We start from the raw sequence: 21,836 nt of genomic DNA, 5'->3' as shown, positions 1-21,836 counted from the left end.
CAGGAATGGCAAAACATGCATTTCAAAATGGAATGACCTAACTGCTTCTGCAAACCTACCAGATCCATGACTTTCTCTCCAGGTGATACTGGAACCAAGTATTGAAAACAGAGAAGGTAAGTTTTGTATTCTGCTGCCCTTTTACTTCTTTTTGCAAATATCCTCCATAAAGAAAATGATACTGATACACTGAAGCCACAACATCACATGCTGACGTTTTCCAGCTGCTGAATTTTATTATGGAAAAATCAGTGTAAAGGAATTATTTCACTACATTTAAAAGTTGGTATGTGGCAGCTAAAGATTTTCTGTTATTAAGTAAATTTTCCTGATTTCAAAATATATTAAATCATCACTGAGTAGCTCAAAAATATAATCTCTATAGATTTTTGTTGAGGATCACAATCACACTGATTTCTAATTCTTAAATCGTTAGTGTGTGAGATACTGAAAGGAAAGGTATAAGACAGTAAAAGTGTGTGATCACTACACTATGGGCTTAAATACAACAGATAAATTTTAAAGCAATATGCAACATACGATGGGAAATATTACTGTTACGTAAATTGAAGTAGACTAACATTCTCACAATAAAGCAGCAGAAAACAAATACAGTTAGTAGATAATTGTTAAGCAACTGGTTATAACGCATGACCTACTTTAACACTAAAGGAGTTTTGCATATTCATGCTGTACAATATGACCACCTCTAGAAATTCCAAAACCAGAGAAATTAGGTCAACAGGAGGATGATTTACAGTACCACCATTTCTGTAGGCTTTCTTTTTAAAATGCATGAAATGTCTTATTACAGCAAATAAAAAATTATGTTCTTGTCCTTAACATAAGTGAAAATAATCACTAGTTTCTCAGGCAAAATGTGTTTTTCCAAAAGGTGTCATCATATCTGTATCAGATGACGCTGCTAGCCAGCAGGCCCCCATATTTCCTCATTTAGAAATTTGTCCGTATTTACTTGCAACACACGGATGATCAGTATTAACAGCTCTTGCCAGGTAAAACATTCATGTCGCCTGTGAACACTCTTCTGTTTACAGTTGTCAAATGGTAACGCAGTGAAGAGAACCTGAATACCACTTTTAAAGCATTTACTTCTTGTCCTGTGGCCACATGAGATGTCTTAATTTTCGTTTCATTTAGATAAGACGACTAAACTTAGAGTGTTCCAAATCTGCGTGTTGGGATCAGACAGTGTGGTGCAAGCAGTTTAATATGGCAGGTTTTTTGCTTTTCTGCATTTTACCTATTCCTTGGTAAAAGCAAAGCATTCATTAACTGTTCATACCAAAATGAATAAAGATACCTATGTTAAAAACAGAACATATAATCAGTACCTTAGATGATAAAAAGACTGCTATTCATAAATGTGCCCACTATGGATTTGTGCGTTATATTCACCTTATCCAATCTTTGTTCCTAAAAGTGTGCACAATGTTGGTTTGTATTTGATGGACATATTCAATGGCTCATTCATTACAAATTCTTGCATTAAAATGTAGTGGTAAAGCCAAAAATACCCCCCCACACACTAGAATTAATTTGTCCCCATGTTTTTATATTAAATATGCAAAACTCTTTTGTGCGATTCACTATTACTGTAAATTAGCAGCTATTCTCTTTAAAAATGTTAAACCTTCACCAAATCACAAACCATAAACATTGTTCCATTTTCTCTTTTACACTGAGTCTCCTACTGAATCCATATCATCCGAAGAGAGTGGGCGATACAGGTCCTGTAAGATGAAGTGCAGTATAGATTTGTTTACTGTGTTTGATTTGTTGCACTGTAACCGTTTTATACTCTGTTCGTTACTCTGGACCAGAAGATTTTGTTTAACATAAAATACACATATTCCATGTAATCAGATTTTTGGCTTAATGTCATATAGTTATTTTTTAATCAACAAATAGATGTTAGAAAATAAAGCCGGAGTTTCAACGTACAACATATTGTAAGAGGCAGTTATTTTTTTCTTTGATTCCTTCTTAATAAACACTATTAAAACAATATTTGTCTGTTCTGCAGAGTCTCCTAATTGCTTGGAAACTTGACAATCTGAAGTTAATCTTAAAGGGAATATATTTCCCTTTTTGCTGTTCCACAAACAGCAGTAGAAAGTGCGTGCTTACCTTATATAAGGTAATCAAAACTTGCCACCCACGGGTGATATAGCATGGATCCAGCAACATTTGAGCCCCAGAAATGCTGACACTGAATATTGCTGTTACCTCTATCGTACTGACAACGGTATCTCTTTCCCACAGTTTTTCTGTGTCTGTATGTATGTGTAAAAAGACAGCGTGTAAAATCCCCCTGTCACCGGCTCTGTCCGACGGTAGCCAAGCAACCAGCTCACGACAGCAGAGGGAGAGTGTACGGACCCACTTCAGGTTTTCAACACCCACTCCGAGCATCCTTGGACGGATCAGATCGTCCTCAAATGCCAGAGGTGTCAGGGGATGGTACATTGCCCTGTCCAGCCTACCCAGCACAACAAGCCTCGCCGAGATACACAATAGGACGGAATGAAAGAGAAAGTTTAGTGAGGAGAAATGGCAGAAGACAGAGTACTATCTTTTTAAGGTGATGTAAGCATAGCTGATGGTTTAGAGAGGCACCGAGCAGGCAGGTGCCCAGCACACCTCATAGGCAAGCTCTGATACCTTTACGCTGTTTCGGGGGATCCGTTAGGTATAAAACATATTTAAGAAATAAAAAACAACTACAAGACAAAATAGAAGAACACATGAGAATGGGAAGGCTGATGGAGCCAGCTTGAGGGTTGACCTTGGTTTGAGGGGCGTTTGGTTTTTTTTTTAATCGCAGGAAGATAACTGAGGCATAAAAGAAACAAATCTAAAAGCTATACTGAAAAACAAGGACTACCTAATATGATGCTTTACAAATTTCAATTTTACAAGGCTCTCAGCAATCTGTGCAGGTTTATGTTTTACTTGCAGGCATGATATAATGGGGATTTAAGCCCTTTAAAGGGGTTTTTCTTTCCCTTGAATGCTTATTCTGCATGTATTCTGCCCATGGGTGTGTGTACATACAGTAGCAGACCTGTTAGACTGGAAGACTGAAAATCAGATCTTAGATATATTTCTATTTTGTCGTGAACAACCTAGACAAAAGAAGAATTTTAAAGAGACAAGACCATCTAACTTTGAATACTAACTAGTTAGATTATTATTTAAATTTCTTTTGAGCATATACAGTTTGGGAATTTCTATTATATAGTACAGAAAAAAAAATCTTTTGATTTGACAGTGAGGGTAACACACCAAACTTTTGAATCTTCCAGGTGACTGCTCACTCTCTGAATATCAAAAAAAAAAAAGCATTCAGAACTTACTTATTTTTTGATTATTTTTATCTTATTTTTAAGATTTGGGGAGTATTTTTGTCATTTCTTTATAACTCTATGGTTGTTTTAAAGTAAAATCGTGCACAAGATTTCAGGATCAGATTCTATGCCCTTTCATGTACTTTTAAATGCTTGAAACTTTTTTAAAGTTTCCCTTTCTGAAATTATTTTCCTTGCCTATAATTAGCCAAAGAGCTGTATTTCTGAAAAATATGAGAGGAACCTATTCAGTATTTTGCATAGATTAATAAAAAGATAAAACTTGCTGAATGAGTAAGACTTCTTGGCCACATACAACTCAAAAAATCCTTGTATACGTAGAATTCAACTTCTTTGTCTGATTAGTCAAGAGGTACCTTAAATCTAATTTTTTATTGTTCTGTAGATTGTAGTCTCTAGGGAAATAGAGAAAACATTTAAAATAATGGCAAGCAATGGAAAATCAGGTATAAAGTATAGAACATTTCCACCCTAATTGAAGTAATGACTCTGATTACAAGACAGGGGAAAAAAAAGCTCATAAACTATTATAAAGGCTAGTCAAATAAAATGTGGGGGTTGCTATTACATATATTTATCGTTATGATTGCCATGTCACCTTTTCTGAGTCTGCATCATTAACTGTACTCGGTTGTGGTAGGAAGTATATGCACGTGCAACACAATAACTGTCTATTTCAACTGTTACAAACCTGAAATTCAGGTGTTTTCATCCTCTGTGGAAATGCACAATTAAGTACATAACAATTTAAAAACAAGAATCTCATTTTCCTATTTAAAAATAAATATGAAGAATTAAACTATAAGAAAGCATAACTATAGTACACAGGCTGCAAGTTTAAACACTCAGAAGCTGAAAAAAACGTAAAAGTCCAACTGATTCCTAGTTCACTTTCAAGTCTTTGTATTACACTCATGAAATTAATCTTTCAAATTTTACTTTCCTCAAACACAGACTGAATTTTGCCTTAAGATTATCAATATATAACTTTCACTGATTTCTGAATTTCTGGAAAAAACTCAGCCATGTATATATGCAAGTGAGAAAGGATGAAACTTTATCTTTTTATGCTCTGGCTTTTGAGGGTAGAAAATTTTATCTGTAGGGCTACAAGAGTACTGTTTTCATGAGTAGTCATGTATGTTATAGTACATGTATCACAGCAGGGTTCTTGGCTTTATTTATATCAATGGAAAGCTTTTCATCAAAGGCCAGAATTTAATTTTTTTTTTAAAGTGAATGATGAAATGCCAGTATGTAAGAAGATTGATCAATCCCTATTTTAAGTTGCTTAATGCACTCCATAACTAGGAGTATTTTCTTTGGAAAAATCTACCATCTTTACTATTTTTACACATCTTTACTTTTCACACGGAGAAATCCCTCAGTTTGTGGAAGTACCTTGCTTTTGTGCCTCTGAATTCAAAAGCTTGACTTCTCTCACCCGTATTTCCCTGTAAAAACACTGGCAGCCTGCCCAGAACCCTGAGCATTTTGATGGACTAAGCCTACATCGCCCTCATAGCACTTGGATGGGGATGCTGAAGAGCTGATTGATTAGATACATCAAGGGGAATGTATCTATGCTGGAGTCAACATTCCCCACCCTCTTCCAGACCCAGTACATACCACTGGCATCCCATGTACCTGATGGCACAAGTGAACAGGCACTCCTCTAACTTGAATCACAAGGACAGAGGTGCAGAGAAAACACAAATTACAAAGCTGAGCTGTATTTTCAGGACCCGGCATCTTATTTCAGTTCTAAAGCAGTAGCTCCCTCAAACTCAACGTAAAGAGAGAAACCAAGACCATTCAGAAATCCAGCCATACCCTTCAACCCCAGACCGTGACTCTAGCAACCAATGTTCTTCTTTTTGGGGCACCTCTCAACAATGGGGACAAGGGGGGCACTGAAATCAATCTCCTCTCTTGTAGGTCTATCACATGATACACTTCAACAACCTCATAGGGAATAAGTCTTCTCCTGCAGCTGCCTTGTCAGCCCTGTAGCTGAAGCCGTTGAAGACAAAGCAAAATGCTTTGGGTTGAAATTTGCTTTATGACAATATGTAAAATAACCTGTCCTCCAAGTAAAATTTAAATGGCAACATACAAAAGATGGTGTTAAAACAAAACAGAACACCATTTATACTGCTAACAAGAAAATTAAGATTAGTAAGCACTGTTGAATGGCTGCTCACAGAACTAATTTAGTCATTGGAATACACATTATGACCTTTAATGACACACACATATGTTTTCACACTGAACTTCTAGCTCATTCATTTCACAAGTTAATCATGAAAAGAGCTGAAATTAATTCTCAGAGCAAGTGTAAAGTTTCCATCCCTGAACTGAGCAGTTGATTTTGTAACCTAAATAATATTATTGCAATGCATTTTTACATGATTGCAATCTATTTTTACATGAACATATTCCATGTTTCATCTGGTATAATAAAAACCTGTATGAAATAAAGCCAGACAAGCATGAAAGGTCCCCTACTGAGGTTAAGGGGACCGGATATGGATATCTGAGAAGAGAACTCAACTCTTTAACAATGTCTTATCTCTCCTGTAATTTACTTCAGTATTTATTTTCTGTACAGTTAGCAACGTGGTTATGTTACCACTAGACAGCCCTTTACATCCATAATACTGCCACTCAGTGATCCCGTTACACTTCCACACAGGGAACCCGGATGAGGAGAATTCCATTCACTCTCCTCTTCAGAAAAGTCAGAAACCTTGTGGACAAACACCCTTTGTGTCTAATGGTGTTGACCACATGGTTCCCACTCACCCATCCACGAATATTAACAGAAAAACATTTCTTCACTGTGGGGAGAGAAGCATCAGTGGTGGGGAAGGAAGTTTAGGAAAGTTACCAATGAAAAGCGGTAGCCTTACAGCAAGCGAAAACCCACTGTATACTGATATCATCCATCTAAAGAGCCACCCTTACATCACCAATGTATAATTCATTTGGAAGACTCTTTCTTCCATCTTCAGTGACTTATTAATGATTCATTAATAAGTTTTGAGAGTAAGAGCAAACAGTGTGGAAGACATTGCATTCAAGAAGATTTTAGTACCAGCTTACCCAACTGAAACTTGCATCTTTACTCTCTGTGTACCAGATAATGCAAACCATGACACTACCCTGAGGCTTCAAGCTGCCGCTCACTGGATGTGTCTATACTGCACGGTCACAGTCGGCTTCATATCTATAAAGAAGTCATGGCAGAAACCCACGACTGTATCCCACCCTGAGGTAAGACCTGGGCATGCACAATTCCTCAGCTCCCTGGTATCCACCAGACATGAAGAAGGGTACACAGGCTAGAATGGAGTTGTGCCATGCTACAGCTATTCCTGATCTGGGTATCTGGGGAATCAGGTCTGCACCTGCCCCCAAAGTCAAGCATTGCCAATTTTGTATCTAATCCCCTTACTTTGAGAAACACAAATTATGTCTTTACTTAAAAACTGAGAAAACAGAAAAAGCATGTGTTCAAACTGTGTTTATAAACAAGTCTGAGCTACAGAGTACTGCCTTAGGGAAGCTTTCACTGAGAACTGATCACAGTTTAGAGAATAACAAAAGAGAAGATACATAGACATCTGTCCCATTGCTTTTCAACAGATACAATTAATTAAATCAGCATGTGGAGCCTTTTGGGTTGAACGAGTAACATTTTGTCAGTGGGTTACAGCAGTAACATAGCTACTACCTTAATTCTGGATGCTTAAGTATGTTGTAGACTCCTCTGTACATGGTAACTAGTGGGAACCTACAGCTACTAACAGCTCTGGTCCAGCAAAGTGACTGACAAGTCCCATGCTGCCTTGGTACTGATAGAGTCTTCACTGCACAAGGCCATGATATCACAGCTAATCCACAGCTAAATTCCACAGTGCATTCTTTCACCTTGCTTCAAAATCAAAGTTGTTTGTAGTTTTTGCAACTGACATAATGCCCACGGCAAACTAAGAAAAAAAAAATCTTTGACAATGTGAACATTTCATTCCAGTTGTGAAACGTTTGGAAAAAGAAACTTAACCAAAAAAAAGTTTTGTAAAAAAAGAGGAAGATACCCCTGGTTTTGCCCTCAAAGATAAACCCTTTCTTAGCATACTTAGCATTTTGACAGACACAGAGCAGTTGTATTCCACTTCAGTGCGCTGTACAAACACAACAAGGACTGTAGCCAGGCTCTTCCACCCCACAACTCTACACACAAAGAATCAGTGGGGAGAAGGCTATCGGATAACGGCTATGCCGGATTCTCCCCAGCCATGCTCAGAAATCAGTTTCCTTATTTCCTTACCCTCTGTTTCCGTAGGCTTCCTGGGCTGGTGGGAGATGGGCTTGGAGACTTCCCAGAGCGGGGAGTAGAAAGCTGGCTACCAGGGGTTCCATTCACTAAAAGGACAATAAATTGAAAAAATAAATACAAGGCATTATTAAAAGCAAAGAAATAGTTAAATCAACATTTTTTTTCATTATTTGTTGAACAGATTCATTTGCTTTTGCTCAATGTTTTAAACATTAAATAAGGTAATCCACAAAAGAACTATTTCCTCAGAGTTTTGTCTTGTTAAGACAATTTTTATACAGAGTGCAAGTCAATAATCGACAAACCTGAAAAGACTGTTTAGTCAACGGCAGAGAACATGATCATGTTTTCTTAAACTGTATTTGTTCCTGTGCTTGAAAGTTATGGGGAGCAAGGTGCTTTGTTAACCGTAACAGACACTTGCTATATGTAAACCTTTTCATTCCATTTAGTTATGGCTTGAAGTGCTACCCACTATAAAAATAAAAAGCAGTATTGCTTGCAAGAACAAATCAGCTGCTTGCTGTTTGTCACTTATTCATTTGAAGAGATTTTTGCAATACCACCTGACCCAAGCATCACCTCAGACTTAACCCAGAAGGGTTTTCTAGAGGCAAATAAATTGGACATAACACCTCAAGTCTGACACAGCAAAGCATCACTTTCTCAAATAAGTAAGTTCCTTCATATATGTCAGTGCCTATCATTTTAGAAGCACCTTTTGCATGCATGTGACATTACCCATTAAATTAACAAAACAATACCAGCAGAGGACAGAATTCTACTACACAGTAATCACAAGAGAGGCTATCAATAATGTTCACATTGAAGCACTGACAGAAACACTACAAAGTGTGTATCACATATATATGTAAATATTCTTAAACAAGCAACTGTTAATTCACAGTCCACATTTGTCAGCACCAGGAAAAAAAGAATCAACAACCTGATTCCCAGATTCTGAATCTTAGGAGAATATTTACATACTAGGATATCAACAAGGCATTTGACTTACCTTCTATGAGTTCTAACATGGACAAAATCTTACTGTTTAACCTGATAATACCAAGCAGCAGAATTCCTGCTCTGTGCTAAACCAAGCTGTAGCCAAACTGAGAAGCAATGGGATTAGTTAAGGATAGCTGGGGCTGCTCACAGAGTGAGCTGAATGCGATGCAGGATTCATAAGCAGAAGCCTTTTCTGCGTAAGGCTGACGTCTTCAGAGCAGCAGTGGGAGGTGCAGGTGCTGTCTTAGGGCTACATCAAAGGTGTCAATTAAGCATAATGCTGCTGCTTCACAACGCTGAGCCACCGCAACCCCCACTCGCTTTCCATGGAGCCCCGAAAGCCTAAGCAATTTTATATGCTGTGCACTGAATCATAATGAGGTGCCTTTGGGGGCAATATACCAAATGACTCATCTGAAAATCAAAATGACAATAACTCTTGTAAAGCCTTGGCTGACTGGAAATGTAGCAAATGCTAATTCCTTTGGATAATACAGTAGGCATTTTTAATAGATTTTTCTTACTTTTTACATAATACATTGTTCTCACAGGCTAATACTGGGCTCACACATTATAAGGAAGAAGCACGTATCTGCCACACCACTCACATCAATAAAACACATCATACTGCATGATAAATAATGGTCACTTAATAGTGCTTAGGTGTTATGAGTGATCAGATCTCAACATCACTCTGTGCAGTGCATTGTTTAAGGTAAAGGTGCAATATAGTTGTATAACCATAGGAACAACAAGAGATACTAATTGCATTTAAATAGGCTGCTTTTCTAGAAAACCATTCCACTCATCTAGGCTTCAAATTCTCTTTGTACAGAGGACAGCGGTTTGCACATATCAGCACTGATTCAACTGTTGTACTAAGTATGTTGGGGAGAGCACATGCATATGGACACATTCACTTAAGTTCATGCAGTATTCAGCAAAAACACCCCATAGGTCTGGCCAATAATTACTAAAATAAAATTTATTATCAATACTTATGAAAAAAATTAGGGGAAGGGCAACATGAGGACATTAAAAATGAGCTTTTTGGAATATCATATTTCTAAAATTTTAAAGGGCTTCTTATAAACAAATACCAGGTTAATTAGAAACTAATACTAAATTACTACTATTCTCATGGAGCTAGTCCTAAAGATTGCTCAGTAACAAGACTAGTGCTCTGCCTTCTCTTTAAACCAAGCAGATATTCTTAGGTCTTATTATTATGAGAAAATTTAAGAGAACAGATACACTTTAATAAACCTTGTAGCACTAGGCACTGGTTCCTGTTCCTTATAAATTGACTCCATCCCCATAACTTTCAACAATAGTTTTTCTTAGAATTACTATTGTAATCTCCAGAAGACGACTTGAGGCTACCTAGTGTAACGAAATACATGCAATGGTGTATTTGAGTCTTGATGTATTTTCCACATGTACCATGTTGATGAGTATCTATTTAAGATGAAAAAACAAAGTTTTATAAACCCTAAAAATTACTCGCCACCACCAGAGTATCCAGGACGTTTAAGATAAGCTTTCCCCAACACCACTTTTTAAAAAAGAAAATTATGATAGTTGTGTTGTGTTGGCCATCTGTAATATGTGAAATCAAGAGCCCAATTAACAGATTAAGACCCTCAGGAGATTTAAGTGGAGTTTGCTCACCTCCTTACCCATATCCAAAACACAAAGGTGCTAAGTACCTAAAATGCATAGCAGGATTTTTGTGAGCATACAAGGACTCCCCATGGAGAGCTGTTTAGGAAACTCTAGACATGACAGTTAACATTGGGGATGAGATTCCTTTTACCAATCTTTAGGTACCTACTGTGTAGGCTTCTACATCTGAAGTAGTTTTCTAGACCTTATTTTAACCCAGTTGCTGTCGTCACATGAGTTGTATCATCCCCAAGCAACGACCTAAAACAGACCTGATGAACAATGCACTAGGAGCATCCACTGCAATGTAGACTTCTAAAGTTAGGCAAGATGAATCCAAACCCACACACCTAGAGGTTTAGGATATGCTGGAGATGAAATAAAATCATCAAAATTCTCCCCACCTACCAATTTTGGTGGATTTTATTCCAAGCACAGAACTCCAGTAAATAAACTCTGATGACTGAAGGCCAGACAAAGTCTACATTAGAGTCAACTTGAACAGGGACTTGGGTGATGTGGGTTCTGTTCCCAGCTCTCTAAATGCACCTGCACAACACCAGAAAAGTCATGTCATCTCTACCACTTGTCTACTTAGACTTTGAGTTCCGGCAGAATGAACTCCGTGTACATCATGTTGTCTGTCTTTAGGATGCTCTGCATACCTGGAGATATACATTACTATTTCTACTGATATTTTTAATGTAGTGCTTAAGACAGACATCACAATAGGGAAGAAATGGTAATTCCTAATAATTCTGCAGTCTACTCCAGGGGCCCTCCTTTTTTCTCTTTTTGTTTATGGCTTGCTGGCCATGCCACCTCCGACTCTAGTTCCTTGTGAGTCATTATACTGAATTTGCAAGTATATGAGTTGCTGTGTAGCAGGAAGAGACTGGACTGATTCTGACTGTCTTCCTGAATTCCATTTACAATCACCACACCATATTACATATGCAGCTCATGACCAGATAACATGGCAACATATATGTAAATAATATCTATAATATTTAATAATAATGCATTCCTGGTAAGTAAAAGAATATAGTCTAAACTGCCCTAAAATCCATTTCTAGGTGGAATGCATTCTGGTTGGAAACTGCATTCCTGTCCAGTATCTGCACTGCATTTCTCACTGACTGATACAGCACATGTTCCTACAGGGAACCCTGATGTAGATAAAGACATATGAAATTGGTAAATCACTGTTGAGATTAATCATGTTATTGAGTGAGGCAAGAGGTTTCTTGTCACTTTTTATTCATGAAATGACAGAGGTCAGAGACTTCAGCTTAACACACAGCGCCCTCCCATCATCTCATGAAAAAGATTTATCCATTCAAAATTTCACAGGTGAAATATGTATTAAAAAGCTAAAACAATAACAAAATTATTGTGCCTGCTGAGAAGATACATGCAACTGCTTAGCTGTGAACTCCTTTCCTTAGCTGTGAACTTCTTTCCATCTCTTGCTGAGGATGCCTAGCATGGCAAGAACTTGTCTTTGTATTTGTTTTTTCCAGCACCTGGCACACACATGAAGGTAGAAAACCCCATAAAATAGAACTCTAAAGCTGGATGTCATCATCTACTGAGATAAATGCAAAATAGGTTTTCATATAAGGATGTTTATAAACAAGTGAAAATGCTGTAAATAAAAAGTACTTCGATGGCATTGCAATAAATGTGTTTTGATAGGGCATCTTTTTATTAAGCAACAAAAAGAAAAAATGAGAAAAGCTGAATTAAAGTATCAAGTGCCAGCCTGAGAAGCAGCTAGTGCCACTGTACTGTATTAAAATCATACTCTTCTACAAAACTGCCTGTTGATGTGTTAGAATCTGGTACTCCATAAAAAATGTCGAGATGACTCTGTGTGTTTACAAAAGTGGTCTTTCAAACACAAAAGTATGTCTGAAGAAGAAAGAGAAGACTAAGGGAAAGGAATGGTGCAGGCTTTTTCATAGCTACAACTTATTCATGACTAGAACAACCAAAACTAAAAAACAATTTACAGAAGACACAACATGTGTAGTTCGTATTCAGCAACTCTTAGCTGGAAAATGGTGATGTGAGATCAGTACTTGACCTTGTCTCAATTACCACTGTAGTTTGTCACTGTCCTTACCAAAACAACGTTTTTGTCTCAAGAAGATTATGTAGTTACAAAGTAGCTAGGGAACAAACCATACCTTGCCTTTTCATTCCTTCTGCTTTTGTATTCTACTTGTATACATCTTGTTATCTTTGCCTCCGTTGCAAAGGAAAGAGCTTGTCCAGAGCACCACATTAAGCAAGCACGCTCACTATCACTCCTCAATAAAGACAAGGTTTTGTCGATTCTACCTTAGCACGTAACTGGTTTACAAAAATCCCAAATAACCAGTACTGCATTCATTTTAACTGGTGCTAAGCTGTCCTTTTTACATTTAATCTTTGCTAGAGTTTATGTCAAGAAGTTATGCAGATGCAAAAGGAACATCTTTCTGCTACTGAAGACAAGGCTTAACAGACCCATACAGAGCTTTCACCTCATCAACAGATCAACAGATTAGAAATGTCAGCAGAAGGGATCACTCACAGGTCAGGTTTACATTCCCATCCCAGCAGCCACTGACACCTGAGTCCCTGTAAGTCATCAGTACCTGTGGTAGCTGCAACCTGTAACCCAAGCAGTGCAGAGCTCAGCAGGGACTGTAAACCCCACACGGGTTCAGCCCACGCTGATCTCCGTGGAGTGCCCACTATGATGGCACTTCTACCTCAACCTGAAGTCAGCTGTGTTGCACTATCAAGCAGAGAAGCACTGCAGACACGTCGATATTGCAGAGATGCCTGAGATATCAGAAGACAGGAGCCTTTCTTGAAACTACAATTCCCTGGAATACACAATTTTGGGGTTTTTTTGTAGCCTTAGAAGGTGGGTAAGTGCCTCTTGTTTTCCCTCTGCAATTCATCAGAGTACAGCTGATATCTATGATCTTGGTTGCTAATTTCATGTCGTGCCTAATCTAGAGAGCGTCTACATGTACGTTAGATTTAATGAAAACCTCTCTTTTGAACTGATTTGCCTAATTAGAAAGACTGGGATTCTCAAATCAGCCTATGCGAACGGAGTACCAACTCTGAGGAAGTTTGTTCATTCAGCATTTAACTTTTTAATCCTTTAAGAGGGTTAAACTATTCAGTCTAACCAAATCTGTTTCTCTTACTAACTCTTGATTTTTACTACAAGCTATAAAATTATAAAACTTAATTTTCTCATGATTAGTATAAAACACAAACACTATAAATAAAAAATTAAAAGGAAGCAGGATCAAAGTAAAAATCATCTGGAAATCCCTGAGTCTGTAGGATGACTCCATCACTCCCATGGGTTTGTACTCTTGGCTTCAGGAAAGTATCGCTTCAGCATATTTATTACAAAATATGTCAGCTGAGTACCTATAACAGTGTGAATAAAAACATGTGACGTTGCCAAAGAATACGATACGTCATGTTCCTTCCTTTGGGATCCAAAAGACCTTCCTGAGTCAGGTGGTTGAAGGAGGGTTGTTTCTGGATAATGGCCTAGGGATGAACTATCAAACTAAATGAAAACATATCTTCTTGCAGAGGAAGAGATCTACCTCTTTTTTTCCTAACTAGCTGAGAAAAGCACAAGCATCTGCTCTAGAGAAGCCTTCAGTAAGATCCAATTTCCATATCCTAAACACTTTTTTCTTTAGGGAAAATCTACAGTTTTGATCAGGCTTTAGTCTGACATGTAGCTTCACAATTTCTTTGCCCAGGCGCAATTTAAAAAAAACCAACCACACAGCCCTTGGTAATACGACCTACTCTATCTGTTCTTCACATACATTCCCTTTGTCATTTGGAATAGATACATATCAACCCAGTTACTCTTGAAATAGACACTTGTTACAGTAAATAACTAAAACTCTTAAATAACTCTTCTTAACACCAAACCTGAATTGCTGTTACAAATAAAGTTTCAAGCATTTGAAATATTTTGGGTGATAGTTTGAGAGGAATAGGAGATAGCTCAGAGGGGAGGAGAAATGAGAAAGAAATAATTTTGAAGGAGGTGCTTAAACTGAAAAAAAAAGAAAGTAGTTACTTTTGTTGAGAGCAGGTCCTGAAAATTAGAGTTGGGATTTCGGAGGCTGAAACAGAGTTCACATGAATGCAGTCTCTTTCCTTAATTTAATGGACCAAGGGTACAATAATTCCAGCCATCTCATGCTGCTCTTAATTTGATTAAAAATAATGATCATGAAGAAGTAAGCACTGCTTTCTTCAAATTTGTTACCTCTTCACTTGTGCTGAGGCTGCCACCAATGGTGTTAATCAGAAGCTGGACAGAAGCCGACAGCTATTGAACAGCCGCCAAACATTCATAATTTTCAGTCACCGGCAACAAGCTGATAACCGGTCTCACCGAAATTCAATGTCTCTTTTATGAAGCCCTTTCCCAAATGATGCCAACAAAAAACATCAAAGCGTTTTACAGGCTTTAAGAAGACATCAGGAAAATTAAATAGAGGAAGGATTATCTATTGCACTTCGAATCAGACTTCATCCCTCTGCCTGCTGAGAGGTCACGCTACATTTCTCTGCTTCTCTTCTTTGCCTTGTTCCTTGCTTCTCTATTTAGACTGAAAGCATTTTGAAGCAGGCAATACCTCAAATGCATTTGTAAAAATCCAGAAAGCAATGCTCCTGCAGCGAGATTTCTGTCTTGCAGTACATGCAAGAAGAAAAAACTGAACAAAACATATAATAACGGAGAAGTCAGCCCTTGCCACAGATCTTCCTAGCTTGTGTGTACTCTTTTAAGAAAAAAGTATTCTGTGCTTCTATATAAAAATAGAATGCATCTGCTCTCAGGAGCCAGGGAGGCTACCATGAAAATATAAGCACGTTAAGTATATGCTCTGTTAAGAAAAGAAAAAGGAAAAAGTAAGGATGGAAGAAAGGTGACCACCACCTATGGACATGCATACTTATTTAAATAAGTCAAGAAATAGTGCAAAAGCAGATGCAGCTTTTTTGCTCACTGCAGACTGTATAGGTCAAGAAAGGGTGAGGAGTGTGTGTCTCCCATTCCCTTATAGATGGACACATATTTGCTTGTCCTCAGTTAACCAGAGTACAGATTTGAACCTGTGTGGCACTGAGCACTAGTGTAGCCTCTGGTATCAGGGTCTTTCTCTGCAACCCTGCAGCCTGCTTTCCACTCGCAGCTCCACCCTTTACCCCACGCTGCTGTGACAGTGTGTCCCCGAGCCCGTGGGATGGTATTTTTTATCCTGTTGTTTCCATGCTGTTACTCCCATGGCCATGTCCCTACAGAGCCTGACAGCGTTGTTATGGCAGGTTCCGTATGGGGCTTTCAGGCTCGCCCAGGATGCTGCCTTTACAGACAATGGAGGGAGAAAGACACCTCCCAAGGGTAAAAGTTATCTAAGACCCTTGGAAATGTCACTAAGAGCCCTTTGCCCCCAGTAGCAGACGAGACGATGAGGGAAATGTTTCTCTGGAGCAGTGGCTGGGGGCTCACCAAGGAGAGAGAGAGGACTCAGGGTCCTTTGCCTGCTTCTGCATAGAGACAGGGACCACCACGACAAGGTGAGACTGAAACAGAAAGCTCTGTGCATTAGGGGTGAGGGCCTTCACGTAGATTTTTCTCTAAAAATTGTTGGTTAACATTATTGAATCTAAACTTCAAAGCACTGGTTTTGGTAAAATGGTATCGCTCTAAACTTAGAGATGCGAAAATGAGACACAGACATTAAAGAAAAGCAGCAGAGTGCCCAATCCCCTTAAATAATCCCTTTGATTTCTGTAAGCGACTTCAGAAGCTATTGAGATGAATTTGGGAAAATTCATCACCCCATACCACTCTCTGCTGAGAAGAAAGGACTCATGAACTTAATTGCATTTATAAACATTTAGTTCAAGCCAAAGTTTGGCTTAATTCACTTACCACTTGAAATTCTGTATCAAAAAAGGGAAACAGTTCTTAAGGATGGTATTTAAGTGCTAAAACCAAAGCAGACTGTCTACCTTCATGAAGTTTAAAAACCATTAATCCTGATCAGCTATCCTGTGCTGTATGAGAAGAAAAAGAATTAAAGACTACACCATGCTATAGACACGCACAGGAGAGAATTAAAGGTAACTCAAGGATATCATTCATTTTAGGATTTTATCAGTTTTAATATCTAGCTTTGAGATTTTCACATCTTTTTAACATAGTCTTTGTCTATGCAACTTCCCTTTTTTGGCCCATGTAGTTAGCCATGTGTATTATCTTGATACGGGCATGAATTGATGACTGAGGCAGGCATCTGATCCTTTTGCATAGAAAGAATGTGCAGACTTTTCAAAATGCAGCAAGAATCAAACAAGAGGAATCAGATTCTTTCTAATTAGCAACACACTCTTCTCCATATAGGTCGCTTAGCTTTTTCTCAAGGATACACTATCAATAATGCTTTCTGCCTGCCCCTTATCCCTATTTTTCTCAACTTTCTTTTATGATACAACTCTTCAAAAAATCACAGAATCACAGAATCACAGAATCACTAGGTTGGAAAGCACCTTCAAGATCAAGTCCAACCATTAATCCAGTGCCACCATGTTCCCTAAACCATGTCCTGAAGTGCCACACCCACATGTTTTTTGAACACTTAATGATACACCTTCCTTTTTGGAATATATGTGTATTACCTTTGATCTGAGAAAAGAATCTACTCTTTACCTTCAGTATTTTTTATGTTTATCCCTAATGAAAGAAAAATCCCTAAGAGTAGTTTAAAGATGAACTGAAAACAGGTTAAAAGCATAGAATAAAAAAAATACATATATATACACTTAGCAGTAACAACATGATGACAAAAGCATAACTCATTTAGGAGATTCTCTAATACTGAGATGTTTAATCTAAACGACATGGAAAAAAAAATCTGCTCATATGTGCACTAGCTGGTACTTTCTCTATTCTGCTACTGTTATGGGTACATAGTTCCAATAAATAGGCAGTACTTTTAGGACTACTGGATGGTAGAATAGTGAAATCTGTACATAGTGTCTGCATTTCATGGGAGAACTTTGTTTTTTGTCTAACAACAAAAGTGTTTCTTTTTTTTCCTTTTCTTTTAGTGTTTTTTTTTTCCACTTTTTTTAATGCAGTGTCTAATATCAAATTGCATATTTTAAAAATCTGTTCATTGATTGTTTTTAGTTTTACGTGATCTAAAAACAATTCTTGAGGGCAACTGTCCACTTAATACAATATTGCTTCCTTTTGTGACAGCAATATTGATGTAAATGCTCATGTACATAAGGTTAGACATAGGCTTCCTGTAACATTCACACAATTTGACTTCACTATTTGCAGAAAGCAAACCCAAGCAGCACAGACAGCCAAATCAGATCCACTGACTCCACTAAAATTAATTTCTATAGAAACATTTTCAATTGTTTACTATTTTTAGGCTGTAACAAGTTAGAATAGAACAGAAGAGAACAGAATGGAATTTATGACAGGTTGGAAGGGACCTATAACAATCATCTAGTCCAACTGCCTGACCACTTCAGGGCTGACCAAAAGTTAAAGCATGTTATTAAGGGCATTTCCCAAATGCCTGTTAAACACACAGGCTTGGGGCATTGACAGCCTCTCTAGGAAGCCCGTTTCAGTATTTCACCACTTTCTTCTTAAAGAAATGCTTCCTAATGTCAAGTCTGAACCTCGCGTCCTGTCCCTGGATACCAGGGAGAAGAGATCAGTGCCTCCCTCTCCACTTCCCCTTTTCAGCAAGCTGTAGAGAGCCATGAGATTCCCCCTCAGCTTCCTTTTCTCCAAACTAGACAAGCCAAAAGTCCTTCTCACAGGTCATGACTTCCAGTCCTTCCACCAGCTTTGTTGCTCTCCTCTGGACACATTCGAGTACCTTAACATCCTTCTTAAATTGTGAGGCCCAGAACTGCACGCAGTACTCAAGGTGAGGCCACACCAATGCTAAATACATCGGGATAATCACCCCTTTTGATGGGCAGGTCATACTGTTTGATGCATCCCAGGATGTGGGTTGCCCTCTTGGCTGCCAGGGCACATTGCTGACTCATATTGAGCCTGCTGTCAACCAGCATCCCCATATTCCTTTCTGCAGGGCTGGTCTCCAGCCACTCCTCTCCCAATTTATACTTGTGTTTGTATACTTGTATACATTTGTTCTTGTTGAATTTAATGCCGTTAATAATCGCTCAATGCTTCAATCTATCTAGATCCCTCTGCAAGGTGTCTTGTCCCTCAGGAGAGTCAACAGCACCTCTCATCTTGGTATCATCAGCAGACTTGTAATGTTGCATTCAAGACCTGTATCCAGATGATTGAAAAAAAAACTGAACAGAACTGGTCCTAGAATTAAGCCCTGAGGAACACTGCTGGTGATCGGTCACCAGTCAGATCCCCATTCACTACAACCCTTTGAGCCCTGCCCTTCAGCCAGTTCACCCAGACTCCTACTGGTTGACAGAACGCTCTGTCAGCATCCTCTACATTCCTGTAGGGCTTGTCTGATGTCTTTCTCTAAGAAAGTGTCCAAATATTTTTGTCAAATAGGCAAGGACATGGACCATCTTTTGACAAACTAGTATGTGGCTATTTCCTGTAAATTTTTTTTTTACAGGTGATGTTTTGAAGATGAGTAAATCTGTTATTAGCACAGAACCATCCAAAATGGTTTGACTTTTTAATATTTCCACTACACTGTTTCTTTTCTTGTTATAAATGTAATGATATATTAATTATTATTGTTTGCATAATGAAAACATTCTTTCTTTTTTTACAAGCTGTAAAATAATATCCTGATCTTTTCCAGTGATTGAACATGTAATGTTATTTTGCTCAGACTCTTTAAAACTGAACTGCAGGAAATTAAGATTTACTCCCGCATGTTTAAGTAAAAACTGTACTTCTTTAAGGACCAAACCCAACAAGGTATCACATAGTCAACATGGCAAAAATGTTGCTAGTTCCATGGCAGAAACATTTGTTATGCACAGCAGGATAGTTATTCCACATAGAAATGAACAAATACAGTTCAATGTCCATTACCTGTACTCCCAAATGAATATTCATTAGAAAAAAACAGAGACAGTCTGTAACATTGACACACCAAACAGGGCCTTCCTTGCTAAAGTTTACTTTAACTCTGTTCCACCTAGCTACAAAGCAAGCTACTTAATGTATGTTTAAGAAAGAGCTACTCTGGGCTTGTTCCTCACAATTGATACATTACCTCTTTTCAGGTTTCTCTACTTAGGCTGTTCTTAGGATGTGTAGGAAGCACGTTGCCTCCCAGCCCTGCTACCCACGTCTACACCTCTGTCTTTCATTGTGTCTCTTCCACTTCCTCCTTCCCTGAGCAAGAATGCTTTTCCCCTCAGCTTAGTCTTCTTGTGAAAAATATGGTTCCAACTGGAGCCTCTCCTCTTTGAAACCAGCTAGAAGCACCTGGGTCATTCTGATCACCACTTCTCCATGAAGACCTCATGGTGCTGGATGCAGGTCCCAGTATAACGTTCACTTACTTGTTAGCAGAAAACTTACAGCAGAAAGAGTGAGGTGGCTTTCAGACAGCTCTAATGTTTGCCTCTTGCAAAATCCATACTCACAAGCAATGATGCAAATGCTGGATTGGGTCTACTCGGCTGGCCCACACCAAGTATTATTTGTACTTTGCAGGAGGGAACTAGTCATAGACTATTTAGTGGGAGCAGCTGCAAAGGCAGCCAAAGCCAGGCCTTCAGACAGAACTTTTTCAAGCTTTTTGTTGTATCACCTTCTCCAGCCTGTACACTGGCTTGTTAGGTCAACTCTGACTTCTTTCTTCCTCAGCTACCTTTGCACTTCACATCTGTAATTGCATTCTTTTTCTGCCTTTCCTCAATATCCTCGTTGTCTTTAACCTATCCTTTTCTCACTGTTACCTCTTAACTCCCTCGGAAACAAAATACAAAAAAAGACTGTGAAATCAACTTTTTGCAGACACGGATCCTACGATCTATAACTTGGACTACTTTCTGTCTTGTGCTTATTCAGTTACTAGTACAAAGAATACCTCTTTTTGCCAGTCTTCAGGTACTGGCAGCAAAATCATGTACGGAAAATAAAGTAAAATGAACTGTGGTTATGCCAGAGTATGACTTATAAAACACTGAAGAATTATTTTGTATTGGGAGGACACTTCATCTCAGATGCAACTGAGAAAACAAGTGAATTTTTACTATCAACTGTTCCATACATACAATGTTATTCCACAGAAACGTGGCATTTGAAGCACATTGCCAGTTGTATTGAAACAGATTGGTTGCTGTTGTTAAGAAAGATTTCTTGCTTGCTTTACCTGAGCTGGTAGAAGCAGGAGACTTGCTGCGTCGGGATGGGCCCGGGCTCTTGGTGGTGCTCCTACGTGAAGTTGAAGCTATTTTGGTATAGGAAGTGGATTTCACCACCCGGCATTCTAAAAGACAAAGAAATTGTATAAATTAGCAATTAAGATATTCCGCAAGTTTCTATAGCAGAAAGAGCACTGAAAAGCACAAACATTTAGCCCACGCTTGTTTTCATTCATCTTGAAGAGTTTTATGGGAAAATATAAAATCTGTATAAATGTCTCCATTAAAATCCAAGTACAGTATGTACCACATCCCAGACAAAGAACTGCTGCAGTAATCCAGACTTTTAGATGCCATGGTTACTGCAGGTACTTAGGGCAGCTTAATTTAACAGTGCTGAGACTACACATAAAATTTATTTGTTTTTGAAGATTTCAGCACAAGTAATGCAGTGGTTTTTTTGATAAATGATCCAAATGCAATGTAAGCATTTTTGTCAACCTAGGCAGTCTCCTCTAGAAGAACCGGAAGGCTGCATTTATACATCAAAATGTTAAGACTGTGCAAGATGACGCAGATGTCTGTCACTCATGAAAGGTTTGAAGAAAGTAAAGCAGGTTTGTTGCTCCTGCTTAATCCTCTGGTGATCAACAGCCCACATTGTATAGCACACGCAATTCATCACAGGTTGAGGGAAATGGCACTACTTGCTCATAAGAGACATCAGTAAAATCAATGAAGAGGCAAAATTACCCTCCCACTTGAGAACACTGCAAGATGTTCAGGTTAGAGTTTATATACACCCACACAGCACTGTAGGCATCCTTGCATTACGCCTGCAAAATGGTTCTTGGCCTGAGGATGAAAACTTAGTGTGCTGGTGTCTTGCACTCATAATGGATACTAAATTAATCACCAGATATATTAGACAGTTGGGAAAAAAAAAAGGATTTCCACTTCTTAGCCAATAAACAATTAGAAGTCTGCAGCAATGTTTATACTGTCTTCACCTGATGATG

The 21,836-nt window shown here is 38.4% G+C and overlaps 1 protein-coding gene across 2 annotated transcripts in view; it reads right to left on the bottom strand.

Moving 5' to 3' along the window:
* DCLK1 (doublecortin-like kinase 1) overlaps positions 1–8,890 on the bottom strand; it is a 64,135-nt gene extending 55,245 nt beyond the window's left edge. For both annotated transcript variants that reach the window (XM_010282777.1, XM_010282778.1), the window contains exons 1-2: positions 8,750–8,890; positions 7,726–7,820 (exon numbers count right to left, since the gene is read on the bottom strand). In XM_010282777.1, coding sequence (XP_010281079.1) covers positions 7,726–7,820; positions 8,750–8,768 — 114 coding nt within the window. In that variant the 5' untranslated portion in view covers positions 8,769–8,890. The remainder of the gene's footprint in view (positions 1–7,725; positions 7,821–8,749) is intronic.
* Between the last annotated feature and the right edge of the window lie 12,946 nt (positions 8,891–21,836).

The sequence above is a fragment of the Phaethon lepturus genome, unplaced genomic scaffold, assembly GCF_000687285.1.
Source record: "Phaethon lepturus isolate BGI_N335 unplaced genomic scaffold, ASM68728v1 scaffold8902, whole genome shotgun sequence".
Taxonomy (NCBI): Eukaryota; Metazoa; Chordata; class Aves; order Phaethontiformes; family Phaethontidae; genus Phaethon; species Phaethon lepturus.
The sequence above is the reverse complement of the archived record's forward strand: the minus strand, read 5'-3'. Positions and strand labels throughout refer to the sequence as shown.